Source organism: Manacus vitellinus, unplaced genomic scaffold, assembly GCF_001715985.3.
Source record: "Manacus vitellinus isolate BGI_N305 unplaced genomic scaffold, ASM171598v3 scaffold_34_pilon, whole genome shotgun sequence".
NCBI classification, from domain to species: domain Eukaryota; kingdom Metazoa; phylum Chordata; class Aves; order Passeriformes; family Pipridae; genus Manacus; species Manacus vitellinus.
In genome coordinates this window covers 3,105,314-3,123,591 of record NW_021940488.1, presented here as the reverse complement: position 1 = coordinate 3,123,591, position 18,278 = coordinate 3,105,314, and the positions used below count along the sequence as shown (strand labels likewise).

The window sequence follows — 18,278 nt, the reverse complement described above, 5'->3', positions numbered from 1 at the left end:
AATCTAAATAGGACCTAATAGATTTAAAAGAAAATTACTTAATGACTTCAGGCTTAACTCTAGACCAAGCCTGGACAATACCAAGGAGCTGGGCTGTGTGTGGACATGCAGGAGGAATGGTTGCTTTGGAAGGGCTGGAGAAATTATTCCTTCCTGGTTTTAACAGGCCATGAGGGGGCTCATTTAGGGGTTTTTTTATTTCTAACTTCAAAGTTCAGCAGGAAAATTTCCTTTCTTAGTGGGGTGGAAAAAAATTCCAAGTGTTATTTGTAATGCAAACATTTTTTTGCCCTTTCAGTATTCTAAGGGTACGTAAATGGCATGGCTAGAATTATCTTCTTGTCTTATTTATTTTCATATTATAAACTTCTCCCACATAATTATTTTGGACGATAAAAGTAAAACATATTAATGTCAGGATGGTTGCACACAAATTTGGATCTTTTGGTAATGTGCACATACAAAAATTCACTTTGCATTGCTGGGTGTGAGGCTGTGTTCTCTTAGAAACAAGAAATGTTGGACAGGTATTTGGAAGGAGGGAAGGGGATGTGAGATATCTAGAAAGCAGCATGGAGAATCTGTGTTGGAGCAGGCTCCTGGCAGTAACTGTGATCCATGGAGAGAGCCCACACTGAAGCAGGGGAAAGTGTGTGGAGGAAGGAGCAACAGAGAGGAGCTTTTATGGACTGACCACAACCCTCATTCCCACAACCACTACACTTACTCTATTTTTAATTGGAAATAAATTTAGTTATTTTTTTCCTAAGTTGAGCCTGTTTTGCCTGTGATGGTAACCACTAAGTAATCTCCCTGTCTTTCTCGTGACCCATGAGTTTTTTTTAATCTTATTTTCGCCCCTACCATGTTGAGGAGGAGGAGTGAGAGAGCAGCTCTGTGGGTGTCCGACAGCCATCCAAGGTCAACCCACTGCAACACAGAGTAAATAAGTAACTGAACTCTTGCTACAGTGCCAGGGGCTCAAGTACCTATTCTGACCATTGCTCCTTGTCTCACAGAGGTGATAGATACCAATAGAACTGCAGTTTGTGTTTTTAAAGGATGCTGAAAAAAAAAAACCTAGAAAAAAATTATAAATGGAAAGGGCCATAGGAACAGTTTGGATAGAGAATTCCCTCTGTTGTGCCAGACTTAAACAATAAGGAATGATCTTGGAGAAGAAAACTGATGGTGTGCTGTATGGGACCAGTGCTGCTTGATATGTACATCAGTGACAGACAAAGAGATTGAGTGCACCCTCAGCAAGATTGTGGGTGACACCAAGCTGAGTGGTGCAGTGACACACCTGAAGGATGGGGCCATCCAGAGGAACCTGGACAAGCTTGAGAAATGGCACCATGAGAATCTCATGAGGTTTAACAAGACCAAGTGCTGGTGCTGCACCTGGGTCGGAGCAACCCCCGGTATCAATCCTGGGGGCGAACAGATCCAGAGCAGCCCTGCTGAGAAGGCCTTGGGGGTGCTGGTGGGTGAGAGGCTGGACATGACCCAGCCATGTGCACTGGGAGCCCAGAAACCCCCCGTGTCCTGGACTGCATCCAAAGCAGTGTGGGCAGCAGGGGAGGGTGGGGATTCTGCCCCTCTGCTCTGCTCTGGTGAGACCCCACCTGCAGTGCTGCCTCCAGCTCTGGGGTCCCCAGCACAGGAAGGACATGGACCTGTTGGAGTGAGTCCAGAGGAGGGCCACAAAAATGATCCCAAGACTGGAGCACTTCTCCCGTGAAAATAGTCTGAGAGAGTTGGGGTTGTTCATCCTGTGAAAGTGAAGGGGATTTGTAAGAAAGATGAGGACAAACCTTCTGATAGGGGCTGTTGTGTGTTAAGACAAGAGGTAATGTTTTAAACTAGAAGAAGGTAGGTTCAGACTTGTTATAAGGAAGAAAGCTTTTATAATGAGGGTTGTGAAACACTAACACAGGTTACCCAGAGTGGTGGTAGGTGCCCTATCTCTGGGGACATTGAAGGCCAGGCTGGATGGGGCTCTGAGCAATGTGATCAAGGAGTACATTGCAGGAGACTTGGACTAGATGACCTTTAAAGATCCCTTCCAATCCAAACGATTCTAAGATTCTATGATGATACCTTCAAACAAAGAGAAGAGCATGTTAACTCTGAGCTGTGAGGACCCACAGCTGAAAGCCCAAATGGACTCACTCAAGGGAGGAGTGAGGCATCCACTTCAACAGGAGCAATCAACTGTCAAAAGAAAACCATAAGAAGCAAAAGATTCTTAATTTGTTTGTGTCTTCAGATCAAGAATGGATATCCATCTGTTAGGTTGTGTGCAACTCTTCCCCCATCAGGAAAGGGAAATTAATTCTTTAGGGATGGATGCCTTAAGGAGGTCTGTGTGCACGAGAAAGAAACTAGTTTAATCTTGCTATTTACCTGTCAGTCAAAAGATTATGCTTTTAAACAAGCCATGTTTCTAAACACTGTTGATGGGGAGAGGGGCTCAGTTCTTGTTCATACCCTCTGTAGCAATTGTTCAGTTGACTGATGCAGATGGAGGAAAGGGACTGCATTAGGAGCATCTATGCTGTCTTCAAAACTAGCCCTAAAACCCAGGGGAACTTGAGATGGTTTATGGGGGGGGAGGGGGGGAAGTACACCTCTGTAAAGAACTGTACTTAGCTGCTGTTAAGCACTTGGTAGCCTGCTGTGAAGTAATTGTAGTAACTGTAACTTAGGCCTTGCAGGAACACTTCTGAATTGTGAGGGAACACAGTGGAATCCTTTCCTGGGAGGAGAGCAGCTCTTAAGAGAGGATACATAGTTAGATCCAGTGGGATAAAAGATAGCTCGGTGTAGGACTAGTGGTTATTTCACTTGTTCTCTCTGGAATTTCAGTATTCCAAATATATGAGATATCCAAGAACATATGGCGTTTTTATTCTCTCTTTGATTTAAAACTATAGAATTGTTGTCTAATGTTTTCCTTCCCATTTCGACAAGATTTTGAGGTAGTTGCCAATTACTGCACGTATTTTTTTTACCCCGTAGAAGCTGTATGTGGTATTCTTCAGCAAACACGCCTGCCTTGTAGTAGGAACACAATGGAAAATACACTTACGGATTAATAGAAGTGTCCCCAGTTAGAAACAGACCGAGACATTACCCCGGTATAAAACAACGTCTACTGTTTATAGAGAACTTCTCACATGTAAATATTATCATGCTGTTGTAAAAAAGAAATACTACTATTTTTTGCAGGTTCAAGAGCATGGAGAGGAAAAGATGAATTGGTCAAGGCCAGCCCTGGTCTAGCTCTTAGTCCTGTGGTCTCCCTAGTAGACAATGTCTAACCTATCCAGAGCAAGGAGGTCTCAAAAATATTGCCTGTAGCTGCTGAAGCACATAAGAAATTACAAGTGTCTATTGCTGATTTGTCTTTTTTCTTTCCCCTGGCAGATCCTGAAGTGTCCGGAATTTCCATTTTAACAGATAACGAAAACGTAAAAGCAGAGGAGTTTAAGGGTACAGTATGGGCATTGCTGTGATAACTTTTAATGTATACACAATACATGAAAACTATGTATACGGAAGCTATGCAGCTGTTAAGGTTGTCTTCCTCTTTCCTGAGGAGTCCTACTCCTACTCTCTCCATTGACTTTGTGTTATCGTGTTCTTGTCCCCATTTTCTGTCAGTGTGGGGTTGGACTTGGTGCTCCCCAGAGTCCTTTTACACCTCACCTGTCCTGTGGTTCTATGACTTGTCAGTCCAGGTAGTCCACTCTGTAACTTCGGCCTGGTCTCCTTCCACCCAAAATGATGGGAGCTGCTGAAAAGGAAAAGCATTAAATATAACAAGAGAAGTAAGAGACTAGAGAGAACAGCTATAATTTAGCTAATTATAAGTAACTATAATTTAATGGCTTTTTTTAATAGCACCAAGCCTATTAGAGTTCAAGAAGCATCTGGACAAAACTCACGACTACAGTTTAGTTTTAGGTAGTCCTGTGAGGAGCAGGGAGTTACGTTCAATGATCCTTAGAGTCCCTTTCAGCTTGAGATATTCTATAATTCAATAATCAAATTATAGCCTCCAGACCAGATGTAAATCCAAATTAAACATTGTCCAGACCTCTCGAAGATCCCAGAAGGTTTTTCCAGGCTTGACAGTGCCAGTAGTGATGCACAGCATCCTGTGGGTCTACCTTAATGCAAGTTAAGTAGGCCTACTGTGGAAAATACCTCTCACTGACTCCGTTACTGTGGGGGAAAGTGGGAGAGGGGAACTATAACTAAGGAGGGTTTTATTATGTTGTCTTTGTTCTGTGCATGCTTCCTTTCTTCTACCCATTCCTTTTCTCTGAATAAGATTAGTGAATGGGCATCACCGCTATTTTTTTCTGAAACAAAAACATGTGACATGTAAGAAAGGGGCAGCTCATTCGAGACAGAGGTGACTTGTTCTGCTGAGAACACTTCAGCTGAGCTGTCTCTGTGTCAGCTAATAGAGACCAGCTCATGAAACCGGCCAACTGTCACAAGGTCAGCAGCAAAAGCAAGCTGAGCTTGAATGATGGTTTTTCTTTGTAAGAAGGATACAAAAACAAAATGGAAAGGAAACTTTAGCAAATCTTAAGATTCAGGAAGTCTCCACCCATCCACTCAACCTGAAGTCAGGAACCTTGGGCTTCCTGAGTGCACAGTATGTTTTTCGAAGCGGCCGGTGCGTGTGTAACATGTTTCTGGCAAGGAATGCCCTCCTGCCTCAATTTTTCTTTCAAGTCTGGACATTTTTTCCCCTGTGAGTTATCACCAAGGCTACCAGTCTGGCTTTTTGTTTCTTTGCAGAGCAGACCTAGGAAATCAGACTCTGAAGGGTGAGAGGGTGAGCTGTCAGTAGCTCTTAATTGCCCTCCAGCCTCATTTGCTGAGACTGGAGAGGATGATGGTTAATGCAGGTTGACTATGTTTGAGCAGTGCATGTTTGTCTCATGAAAGCTTGACAGGCATTGCCAAAACTATAAAGGCTTTTGATCCTTGATACTCTGGCCTGTATTGGAAGATGAGTGGCCTAAAGGTGGGAAGATCTATGTTATGTTTGTTTCTTCTACAGAAGTTTCTGGAAGATACTAGATTTTACTTTATTAATAGATTTGGAGCCAGTCAGATGTATAGCTGAATTCTTTCCTCTGATGTTGTTTCCAAATAATTCTTATTAATACCTTGACTTTAGAATTATTTACTGGGGATATATATATATATACATACATATATATGTGTGTATATATATATGTCTGTGTGTATATATATATATATATGTGTGTATATATATATATGTATATTTCAGTATGCTTTTACATGGAGAATGGAACTACTGGAATGCCCTGCTGGGAGGACAGTTGGGCTCACAGGATTTCCTGTTCTTCATTAGGAGCACTAATTTTGGTGTTTAGTTTTGTTTTGTTTTCCTACCCAGTTATGGCAACTTTAGCAATAATCCAATAATCAGTAACTCTTGAAGTCTCAGCCTCTCTGTGAAATTTGACTGGTGTTGCCTATTATACAGGAGTCAGGGAAACTTGAGTGGTCAGACAGAAAGGTGAACAATTGTATGAATCTTCTTTTCACGAGAACTCAAGAAAACTTAGAGGTAATTCCCATGGGATGTTATGAGCAGCCTCTGCTGCCAGAAACTCCAGGGGCCTGGGGGTTCCTCGAGCTCAGCCACTGGAGCTCAGCCTGGAGACCTGGGGGTCTTTGTCCCAGGCTGATGGGCACAGCTGCTGCTTTCCCGTTTGCCTGTTCAGCCGGTGGCAAGGCTGTGTGTGTGTCCCAGGGGTGGCTGTGTGTGCACTGGTGACACTGCCACAGCTACACTGACCCCCATGGACAAGGCACTGCCCTCAGCAGCACTCACTGCTGCCCAGGCTCACGCAGTGCATCAGGCACAGACAGCAGAGCCTCCTTCCTCTTCTCTGCCTGGTGGAGATTGAATTCCCTGGCAAAAACCCTCACACAGTGTTCCAGATTCACAAACACATGCGTGTTCTTGGATCCTCTGAGTCCCAGCACAGCCCCTCTGCCCATCCCCTACCCCTGCCCTGCTCAGCAGCTCACCCAGCTGGAGGTTTGCTGGTGAATTACACACACACCTCCGGGCACACCAGCTTTGGGAAAGTACAAACACTGCATACTCTGCACACCCCCACTTCCAGAAGCCAGCACTGCAAGTCCAGGGGTGCCCACATTGCCCCAGTGTGACCCCAGCTGATGGACCTAAATTTATTCAAGCCACCTTTCATGTAAAAAGACAACCTTGCACTGTGGGCTTGGAGATTCACACACTCCCAGTATCTGTGGCCCTTCCAGTTACTGATGCAGAGACCCTCACTTGCTCCAGTTGCTCCATTTGCCCACACTACATCCCAGCACTTTAAGACTGGGGTTTAAGACTGTTTGGACACTGATGGTCGTTGTCATTCTCTCTGTTTGTATCTCTGTTTGTGTCTCTGTGGTTTTGTTTGTTGCTGCCCCTTTACTTATGACCACTTTTGAAGTGAAAACGTTCTTGATGGGGAACCTTAATGAAGCACGCTCTCACCTTCCATATACCCTCACAATAACCAAAGTGGAATTGTGACTAAATACATAGACATAAGATACTTAGAAGAATGTTTAACCATATTAGTGAATGTTTTCTGTCTACATTAAGTTACATATTTAAACAGTTAATACTGAATTCAGAATGGTAATTTAAAAAATATTGTTAATAACAGGGTAAAAGTCCTTTTTTAACAGTGGTCTGCTAACTGAAGAAAGTTAACTAAAGTAACTAAAATAAGGATAGTAATACAGAATCTCTGCCCATCCAAGATGGGAATATCTAGTCCCCAGTATCTGAAGTTTGATCCAAAAGCCACTGAAGTATGGGAAAATTACTGGTTTCTGTTTTCCCACTGTGTTTGTTTAAATGTGGAGAGGCATTACTTTGAGAAGTAGATCTGGCCCTTGCTTACTGCTCAGTTTCTTTTGAAGGGGGAATATTAATTTCATGGAGCTTGAATGTGTACCAAACAAGTAAAGTCTCTAACTTTCCCATTTGTGTTCTCTCTTTTTTTTTTTTCCCTCTAGAGGCGATTCTTAGTTGCAAACACAAATCTTCAAAAGGGATGAGCTTAAGAATAGAATGGAAGAAAATTCAGCCTCAAGGAGTCTCATTTGTCTACTACAATGGTGAATTTACAGGTACAGTACTACAAACAGACTGATGCTTAACATGTCATTCTCTAGCATAGATATTGGCTGTCTCTTGGGGAATAACACTAGGAAAATGACTGAAGGAGAAGGCTCTTGACTGTCTATATGGAACAGCTGTCCTTTCAAGGTAAAGATTTCTTTCCCAGGGGAAAAAGACATTTCTTTATAAAACTGGGAGTTGTTACCTTTTTAATGAATTTAAATATCATAAAACTCAAGACTAAGAAAAATGGCACTGCAGATCCTTGGCATTTTCCAACAGTGAAATTATGCAGATATGAACTCCCCAAAACTACTGCAGGCTCTGCACTCCTATCCTAAAAAGAGATTTCTGAAGCTTCTTGTAGAGCTGGAGGCTTGGAAATGAATAATGCAGGAATTTTTATATACATAAAATATAAACTCAGCTGTATATTTTAAATTATTTGTATTCTCTTCAAAAGTAGAATTTCTGTTTGTATGTTCTGAAAAGGATTTACTTCAGCTTTGTGTGTTGGAGAAAATATGGGTCTCTTGTTACCTTGTACACAATAAACGAAGGTTGAGAAGTAAAATCAAAGCACAGCAATTTTGTTACTTTGTAGAGCTTGCAGATGTGCTGACCTTGTTGATTAACTTTTTTTTTTCTGCATATATTTGATTTAGAGAAACACTGGAACTTGTGGTTCGGTGTGTGAATGTAACTTTAATTTCATAACAAGCTGTAGAATTAAAAGAACCCAAACTCATTGTAAGAAATCTGATGGCAATATCTTTGCTATATCCGTCAAATTTTTCTTGCCAAGTTAAAATGTCAAATCCTTTGCTGTGGTTTCACTCACAATTCTTTCTGTAAGGTAATTAAGTTAGTGATTGCCATTTCTCTAGTGGAAGGGGATTTCTTTTTTGCGTCCTGACTACTGCTATAAATATTTTCTTGAAATATCTGCAGAAAAAAGCATTCAATCTTCCAACTGGAGAACGTTCAGGAGACGTAGGTTTTTTTAACTGGGGCGAGGGAGGTGTTTGGGCTAAATGGACAAATTGTGGAAGGTTCTTACTGTCTTGGGAAGGGGATTAAACATTATATGTTGGTGATAGATAACTAACACTGAACAAACGAGCAATGGTTTTGTGTACGATATCACATAAAGTATCAATGAATTGTATGCGATTTCAGAATAAGCAAATGAGCTGTAGACATTTGCTTTCAAACTGACAGAGTGGAAATTTAGGTTAGATATACAGAGGAAGATCCTTACTGTGAGGGTCATTAAACTGGCACAGTTGCCCAGAGAAGCTGTGAATGCTCCATGCCTGGAAGTGTTCAAGACCAGGTTGGATGGAGCTCTGAGAAACCTGGTCTAGTGGTAGGTGTCCCTGCCCACAGCAGGGCGTTGGAACTGGGTGGTCTTTAAGGTCCCTTCCAACCCAAACCATTCTGTGATTCTAAGATTCTATAAGCAAAGAGCAGAAACCTCTCTATTCTCCCTTAAAGGTGATCTTCGAGGCCGAGCAGAGATGCTGAACCCAGGAATCCGAATTAGGAATGTGACTAGAAGGGATTCCGGGACCTACCGCTGCGAAATCAGTGACAAGAGTGAAGGGCATCCACGCCTGCAAGAGGCTATAATTACCCTCACAGTGTTGGGTACAAACTTTATTACTTGGGCTTCTGTAAACAAACTGAATGACTGTGTGTTGGGGTGTTGAAGGTAGTGTTGTCCACGTGGCATGTGGCTGCTGGGTTTTGGGTCTTCTTTGGGCTGGGATTATAAATACATGTGCACATGCACGTTCTACAGCATACCTCACAAAACAGCTTTGCAAAAGTCACACTTACATTAGAAAGGAACATAATTAAGGTTTTGTTGATATAAAAGTGAGTTTCAGTTCTCAAAACTTAGCAAGTATGCTGATCTACACAGTGGTGAAACTTCTATTTCTACTAAGGCTGAGGCCGCTGAGTGGCTGAGAACCTGGATAAGGCAATCATGGTGTTTGGCACTGGAAAGTCAGCATCTGTCAACACTTATTAAATATTCATAAGCACAAGTTCATTCCAATATGCTACAGTCTCCTCCTGGTTTTGGAAGGAGAAACTGCTGCAGTGTCTGTGCAATGACAACCAGTGAGCTGGCATTTTGTGGACTTTATTTACAGGAGAGATAGTGTTGGCTGCTGGGGGGGGGTTGCTCTTTGTGGAGTTTTGTTTGTTTTCTTCCCCAGTTGGGTAAAGGAGGGAAATGTGAATACTGAGCACATTCTTCCCATGTTGTTTCTGGTATTTTTCCCAGCAGATGAGTCGTAGAGGTTGATGGTTTTCTTCTTTTTCCTGTATAGGGAGAAAAGGAAATATTTGCTTTTGTAGTTTTTGTATTCTTTTCCATAAAAAAAAATTGATCTTTTAAAATTATAAATAAAGTCTCAAAGTTCTTCGTAAAGGATGATAAATTCACGAACCTCTGATTAGCTACAACAGTGAGATAACTCCACTTATTCATTCTTTCTTCCAGCCCAAAAGGAGGAAGACTGTCGTTGTTGCTTACAACTTTTTTGAAAGTTAATATGAATTAGTTAGTATTTCACTTTGTTTTATTTTTACTTTTTATCTTAAAATCAGCCAAGAAAAAACTATCAGTACTTGTTAAGGTGTGACATGTGCTTTTAATGTTCTATGCATACATTTTCACCCTTAGTTTTCTTCTACATAGCATCAAGTACCAAAAAATAAAAAATTAAGTTCCTTTTCTGTTCATGTATTACAAATCAGAAAAGAGGTGTTCATCTGCATGGGAGAAGGAACAAACAGTTCTCCCACATCTTTGCGGGGGAACGTTTGCTTTTAATTTAAACTGAAATGTAGTAACAAATTGGTTTTGGTCCTCAACCTGGGATTTATACAATGGCTGCAATGATTGCCAGTCTTTATGATTCTTTCTGACAGTCACTTTTCAAAAACCAGTTGACTTCTTTTAATACGAAAAAATCTTTTTCCTCTTCCTCACTTCTGTTTTTAAATAGTAGGGTGGGGAAGGGGGCAGTTGCTGGGCTGCAGATTCCCTGAGTTATCCCATCTCTGTTCTGTGAGCAAGAAACAAAAATGAAACAAACTCTGTGGGGTTGGGCGAGAGTGCACAGATTGGAGGCAGAATGACACAGCATGTGGTGGGGGAGGCTGGCTCTCTCATTTTTAGCAACTCATAAATTTTACTCTGCTCTCAGTAGCAGGACTCTGCCTTCAACCCCTTCTCCTGTGCCTCATTTCATTGATGTGGTACATCAGTGCTGAGCACATACACAAGTGCTCACCTCCTCACCGTAACTGTCAATCTGTTGTCATGCAGACAGTACTTATAAGTGTGTAACAAGTGCAATTCCATTGTCCAGTTGCTCCAACTACTCCGGTGTGTGATGTGCCGAGCTCCGCAATGACGGGAACAGTGGTGCAGCTGAGCTGTAAGGAGACTGAGGGCTCTCCTCCATCTGAGTACCAGTGGTACAAGAATGGTGTTGCCTTGCTGGAAAAGACAGGAACAGGCAGTGCTAGAACACCAAATATAACTTACACCATGAATAAGAAGTCTGGCACTTTGGTAAGTGTAATAACCAGCTCTGTGATAGCCAGCTATCAAGGAGACCAAATTTACTGTTTAGTGCAATGATGCACAGGGGTCTTAATCCAAAAATGCACAAGGTCTTTGTTGGAGATCGATGTCATGCTGAAATATGTGTTAACAAATGTAGAAAGCAGTCTCTGCCTCAAACCAGTGCCAAGCTGTAGACATTGAGTGATGCAGACAAACCGGGAGAAGTGCGAGTCTGCAGCGATGAGAACTGAGCAGGATCGGGAAAATACCTGACAGATTTCACCTTGTCAGTTAGAAAACTAATGCCAGGTGAGAATGAGTGCTCAGTATGGCAACAGAGCTACATTTGGTAGAACTTAAAATCTGAAATAGCAGCTTTGGGGGGACTGCAAGCACTCAGATCACAGAATCTCTGCGATCCAGTGACACTTAGGAGCTCCCATCCAGGGCCTGTGAAGTCGGTGGGAATGAACTGGGGCTGTGAGTAAGGTTAGTAGGTTCTTTGTTTAGTTGTAGTTTGTTTTGTGGGTTGTGTTGTTGGGTTCTTTTCCCTCAGAACTGGCTGTCTCTTCCTCATCCCTCTCCCATTAGCTGATCTTTCAAAAAAATCTTGATACTACTTAGGGTGCATTGTCAGCTGAGGTTTTTCAGAAGTAAAGAGTTGTTCTCTGAATGCTGTGACTCAGCATTCAGAGGTGCTGGGGATCTTTCATCACACTGTGGAAATCAGCTGGTCTGCTCAAACTTATTAATCACTTCTAAAATCTCAAAGTATGGCATATAATAAAGGGAAAACAGTTAACAAGTCTAAAAAAGAATACAGGGAAGCACTGGAATTGATGTGAGGTCAGTCTCTGTCCACCTCTTGCTTCCTCATTTTCATTTTTACAGTAATAGTATTTGATAAATAGTATGGTTTAGCATTTTTCTGCTGGAAGAAGAGACAAAATGCCATTTTTGGAGTGGTGGGGACCCCCCCAAATAAGGCTTAAACTTCAAAAAAATTTCAGTTGACAAGGCACTGTAAGTAGTATGTGTCAGGTGTTTTTGACGAATCAGCAAATGGGGTTGTTTTGATAAAATGAACAAACTGCTCTGATTTCAGGTATTTTTCGGGTATATTTCAGGTATTCTGAAATTTCACACTTTCCTTCAGGGTTTTTTTTTTGTTTTATTTGTTTAAAGCAAACACTCCCCCCCCTGCACCCATTGACATGTCAAAATTTCTATCCCATGGGAAATGCCAATCTTTTTTTTCCATTCTAACACTCGTTTTGAACTCTTTCTTAACAGCTATTTAACACAGTTACAAAGAATGACACTGGAGAGTATTTCTGTGAAGCCTCCAATGGGATTGGATTATCTCAGAGATGCTCAGTGAAGCGAATGCAAGTCGGTATGTGTTAAAGAAAATAAGGGTGGAAAACAGTCTTGCAATAGGATTTATTTAATGGCATGGTGCAAGTGAGAAGCTAAGACCAGATTGAATTAAATCTTTTTATTTTGGCTATGGCATTTGGGGGGAGGAATAACAATACTATGACTTCCTTATGTGTAGTTGCTGTGGCCACTTCAAGCTTTCCTTTCTTACAGCACAAACATATCTCACTGTATGTCAGAGAAAAGCAGGTAGTTTAGTACCATAAAATTATTGCAGTAGCCAACCCTTAGGTTGCTAAACACAACTTCACAGAAGAGCAGCAGCCATATGAGAGCCTTAATGTTTCCAAATGCTTTTGTGGAAGGCTTACAGGATAACGTGCCAGTCCACTGGGGTATTTTCTTCATGCAAAGCCTCCATTTAAGGATATATTTATGTGAGATCTGAATGTAACAGATAGATGTAATAGAAGGTTAACTGAGTGATTCATTTATACCTGACAGAGGAACACTGAAGAAGTCAGTGTATCTTAAAAATAAACAAATAGATAAATAAAGCCTGCTGGCTGTATCTTTTCTACTTGTACAGCATGGGTGAAGTGTAACACTGGTTAGCTGATAAGGAATTAACAAAGGCTGGAAGGGTCAAGAGTCTATAATTACCCAAAATGCATGGAAGTTTTTGCAAAATATACAACTACCTCTTGTAGATGTGATAGGAAAGCAAATGGTAGCAAATTCCAATAACTACTGCAGAGGAGATCCCATCCAAGTGTTTCATAAAGTGATTGACTGGTGCTTTTTTAGAACTTAGCTGAAAATTACTGTGTCATGGCTTTTAATGCACTCCTAGTGGATTGTGAGCAAGTGTTCCTCAAGCTACTGAGATAGAATCCCTCTGTTGTGGAAATACTCACATAGAGTCCTAAATTGCTGGCAACCAGTACACAAAAATGTATAGGTTTGCGAGTAAAATTCGCAATCATATATTAATGTATGCTTAAAGTAAGGATCCAAACAGGTAATTGGACATATCACAAAAACCTGTGAAAATGTTTCTGCTTGTTGATGCTTTTGTTTCTCATAAAATGGATGATTGTCTGAAGCTCTTAGTGATTATATCAGGAAATGGGCATGGCCCATGTCATCATTTAACCCAAGCCACCACCTTCAGAATAAAAATGGCTAGGTGTACGTATGGCCTGATGAAGAGTTTAAGCTGTTCAGACAGCTTGGCTTTATTGTGTTCCATTTTAAAAACCTTGCTCTTTAAAAATTAAAAAAGCATTGAATTGTAAATAACCCATTTGAAGGGTTCTTCAGAACTGGAGCCATCAGCTGTTTCAGTTGTTTTAGGCAAATTAACTGTATGAAAAGACTTGATTTAATACTTACAAAGATTTCAAAGTGTTTTCCCTTTGAGACACGTGACTTGGATAAGACTTATTTGGGATAAGTATGATGAGGAGTATGTATCCTGTGGCCTGTCTTACTCTTTCCTTACTTTTCACCCAACTTAAGCAGTTGAAGTGCATCAAGCACTTCTCTTCACGTGGCTGTGATACAGTAGTGCTTTTAGACTTCTTATCCATGTCTGAGTGTTACTAATCAGTTTATCCAGCTTGGGCCAAAGACCACCTATGGATAAAACAGGTGCCTGTAGCAATTAGGGAAAAATCCAGCCAATGGAAATGTTTACAATTTACAACACTGGTCTTGTGTTTTATAATTACAGATGACCTGAATGTAAGTGGTATCATTGCTGCTGTAGTATTTGTGGCTCTGGTAATGGCACTGTGTGGCCTAGGAGTATTTTATGCCCAAAAAAAAGGCTACTTTGCAAGTAAGTAAAATAAAATCACTCCTTCCTTGTGTCAAAAAAATGTCTGTACATAGCAGAGTTTCACAAAAGATCTCTGTTACCCAGAGAAGCTGTGGCTGCCCCATCCATGGAAAAGTTCAAGGCCAGATTAGACCAACCTGGAGCAACCTGGTCTAGTGACCATGGCAGGGACTGGAATGAGATGAGCTTTAGGGTCCCTTCCAACCCAAACTAATTCTATAATTTTATGATTCTGCTGACTGTATCATGTCCTTCTTTTCATGAAGGCTCTAACTCCATGGCACTAAAGCTGGAGAGCATTACTAAAGCATTTTTTGTGCATTTTTATTTTGCCAACTTCTACTCCAAAAGATACATCAAGAATGACATGGAAACATTTGTGCAGTTGCTTACAGCTACCAAACAGCAATTTAGGGAAAAGCAACAAGCCAAACCCTGGTTCCTGCAGCCTTTCCGCTCTAGTTTTGAGAGGGAATAACAAAGAAAGGGAAGATAAAAACAAGCCAGTTTTAGTACACAAGGTCTGACCGGCTGAGTTCTGGTGAGAGTGAAACTAAATTAACTGTCCCCTTCCTCTGGGTGATGGAGGAAGTTTGCTTTTAGGGGTTGCTGCAAAAGGCTTGACACCCAGCAGCCCTCTGTAGCATTTACATTGGTGCCTGCAGCTGAGCACAGCAAAAAGGGATGACGAATGTCAGGATCTGAAAAGTTCACCTGTCTCAGTAACAGAGGCTACAGAGCTGCTGTTAGGATTCACTTGGAGCTTTATTTAGCCTTAAAAGCAGCCTAATCTTTTTTTTTCCCTGTTTAAACTCATTACACCAAAAAGAAATATTTGGTTCAGAAACTCCTAGAAACTGGAGAGCTGAATAAGCTAGAAATAATTATTTCAAAGGACTTTAAATCAGTGAAGGAAACTGTTCTGGTGCTAATTCTTTCTTTTTTTTTTTCTTTTTCAGAGGAAAGCTCTTCCCAGTAAGTATCTTGATGCATGTAGTACACAAATCACTGCAAATTTCACTTACATTTCTGGCGATTTAGTAACTGTAATGATTTTTATGGCCTTTTTTACATGATTCTTGACACCAAAATAAACCCAATCCTACACACCAGCTGGTTCTCGTATTAGAACCAGCGTGCTGGTGAGACAGTGAATCATTACATTGCTGTGATCAGTGTGCAGAGATGTGTCTTTTATAGTTTACAGCCCTAATTCACCTTACAGGCGTTCATGTGTCTCCTCTACAAGCTAGACAAAAGACAATCAGAACCAAATTGAACTGCCTTCATGTCCATGTCCACAGGTTATTTCAGGAAGTGTTTTGTAAAAATATGACTGGTGGAAACTTTCTGATGGTGCCTAGTCTGCTCCTTTGATATGGATTTATTTCATTTGCTTAAATTTCTTAGTAGCAAGTCAGAACTCCTCAAGCTATTTTAGTGCTCCCACAGGAGGCTAAAATTGTGTGCTTCATTGGAAGAGGCCTCCAGTATTTTTTTTATTGTTTTTGCTTTCAGAAGTTTATCTTAGCACTTCTAGGTAATAGCATTAAAAAAAAAAAGGGGGTAATATACTAAACGGAAAGATGATGTGATTTATACTGGCCATGAACTGAATAAAAAGTGTAAGTGAAAGACTTGAAAAGACAAGGTAGAGAATGTGATTTGCAGTGGTTTATGAGATAATGACAGGTATCTAAAAGCATTCAATGGGTTTTGTTATTGCAACTTTTTTTTAAGAAGGGGGGAGGAAAAACCTAAGGGTCACTGGAAATCTGGAAAAATGCTTTCATACATAAGGTTCACAAATGGCTAAAACAAATACCAGAAAAGTCACTATTTAACCTGCATTCCTTTTGTGCTCTGTTAACAGAAAGAAGACGAACTATCAATCTACAAGTGAAAAGGCAAGTCTTTTGTGTTCAGTACTGTGTTTAAAAAGTTTTAGATGCATTTACAGCTTCCTATCACATAGTTTCAAGTGCCAGCACCTTGCTCAGTACTTTGCCATCTTCTCCTACATATCAATTAACCAAGGAAACTAACTCAGACACAGTCCAGGGCAGTAGTGAGTGTGAGAAAAAGATTGGGCCTTAATTCCTCTAAGAATAATGGGTGTCAAAAGGCTTGGCCAAATATGGAAACTGAACATATTACCCTTTTTCCCCTCTTTTAGAGGGGTTGAAAGGCTTTAACTGTTTGTAGGTTGCTTCAGCTTTTCAGATTGGTGCAAAAAGAATGGTGCTCCAAATAAAACTTAAACTAAGAGCAACTTAATTTCACAATCCATACTTTAAGGCTATTAAGTAGCATTAATAGTACTAATGTAGCCTTAAAAGCTCCCTGAACTCCACCCCTGTTCTTAATCAAAACAGAACATACTAAATTGCATAAGCCTGTTCCTTAACCTAGTATGTCTATAGGGAACTTACTGAGGCCAACTACCTGGTTGCTCTGAGTGGGAAGGAGCAAGTTTTGAAGAGCTGTGGTATCTGCTTATCTGTGTTAATGCACTTACAAATCAGATGCTCAACAGAGCTGTTTAATACTTGCATTTATGAATATATTACTTCTGTTCTGTGTAGCAGTGCATTCCTTAGACTTTCTATTCCAGAAAAGAGTAAACATTAACCAACAGTGCCTCAGACATACTTCTTGTCAATCTCAATGCCTTAATTTCTTCTGAAATGTATTCTGTTCACCTGTTTAAAATATTTGAACTATTACTTACATAGCCTTATTTGCTTTGTTTAGGATTTCAAGCATACCAAGTCCTTTGTTATTTAGAAGATTTCAGCCTCTGTGAGGGACATCAAAAGAATACTTGTTATACAAAAATATTAAAGTCTCCTGGTTTCGACTGGGATAATTTTCTTCCTAGTAGCTGGTACAGTGCTGTGTTTTGGATTTAATGTGAGAATAATGTTGATAACACACTGATGTTTTTGTTGTTGCTAAGTAGTGCTTACACAAAATCAAGGACTTCTCTGTGTCTCATGCTTGGCCAGTGAGGAGGTGCTCAAGAAGCCGGGAGGGAGCACAGCTGGGACACCTGACCTGAGCTGGCCAAAGGGATATTCCACACTGTACATCATCATACCCAGTCTGTAAACTGGGGAAGTTGGCTGGGAGGGGCCAATCGCTGCTGGGCGACAGGCTGGGCATCAGTCAGTGGGTGGTGAGAAACTGTGTTGTACATCACTTATCTTTCTTGGGCTTTACTCCTCTCTCTCCTTTTCATTACAATTATTATTGTTGTTATGATTATCATTAGTATTATTAGTATAATTAAATTTTACTTTGTTTCAATTATTAAACTGCTGTTACCTCAACCCACAATTTTTACTTTTTTTTTTTCCCAGTTCTCCTCCCCACCAGGGCTGGGGTGGGGGGCAGTGACCGAGTGGCTGCGTGGGGCTGAGTTGCTGGCTGGGCTTAACCCACAACAGTCCTTTTTGACACCCAACATGTGACTCAAAAGGGTTGAGATAATGACAGATCTGATCAGAGCGTGTTAAAACAAATTTGTTATACACGGTCATTGCGTTGGTTTAATAGTTGCTGGTTACCATGTTGATTTGTTTGCTCTGGGCATGGGCTAGGTTGTCATTGTGGTGTTCTTTGTCGTACCGGCTTGTGATATGAATGAGTGGCTGGCCGTGAGCCTCGCCTGGTGCGTGTCCTATCCGCCCCTCGGGAGCCATCTGGAGGAAGTTATCCACAATTACATTTATTGCCTTTTTCCCTCGGACAGCCAGTCTGCGGGATAAAACACCTTCTTTCCCCTCCAGGATGATTACAGTAGTGTTTGAGAAATCTGAAGACTTTCAGTATCCTTTTACCACCCTTGAAACCAGCCTGGTCCTTTCGCTGGCAACCAACATATTGTTGCATGTGGTCCAGGTCGTCTTTAGGGTTAAGCAACAATCTGTGGCTACTCAAACCCCAGCCAGACGTGTTGTGGCTACTTAAAATCCAGCAACACGTACTGTGCCTTCACAGACTCCAGTGACAGGCCAACAAGACCAAGAGGCAACCACTCAGTCCTTATCCCTGAATGACCTGTGGGATATACAAAAAGATTTCAGCCATTGTCCCAGTGAGTGCAGGACCACCTGGCTGTTCCAGTGCTGGGATAATTGGGCTAACAGTTTGGAGTTAGAGGGTAGGGAAGCCAAGCAGCTGGGATCACTTTCTAGGGAAGCAGGCATTGTTGAGGTGATTGGAAGAGGGACACAAGTCCTCGGCCTCTGGAG

At 41.2% G+C, this 18,278-nt stretch overlaps 1 protein-coding gene across 1 annotated transcript in view; it reads left to right on the top strand.

The window, feature by feature from the left end:
* Positions 1-17,350, top strand: part of JAM2 (junctional adhesion molecule 2) — a 31,390-nt gene extending 14,040 nt beyond the window's left edge. The window contains exons 2-10 of the mRNA XM_029961433.1: positions 3,433-3,498; positions 7,105-7,218; positions 8,708-8,860; positions 10,600-10,805; positions 12,093-12,195; positions 13,915-14,022; positions 14,982-14,997; positions 15,896-15,929; positions 16,777-17,350. Of these exons, the coding sequence (XP_029817293.1) occupies positions 3,433-3,498; positions 7,105-7,218; positions 8,708-8,860; positions 10,600-10,805; positions 12,093-12,195; positions 13,915-14,022; positions 14,982-14,997; positions 15,896-15,929; positions 16,777-16,809 (833 nt within the window). The 3' untranslated portion in view covers positions 16,810-17,350. The remainder of the gene's footprint in view (positions 1-3,432; positions 3,499-7,104; positions 7,219-8,707; positions 8,861-10,599; positions 10,806-12,092; positions 12,196-13,914; positions 14,023-14,981; positions 14,998-15,895; positions 15,930-16,776) is intronic.
* The last annotated feature ends 928 nt before the right edge of the window (positions 17,351-18,278 follow it).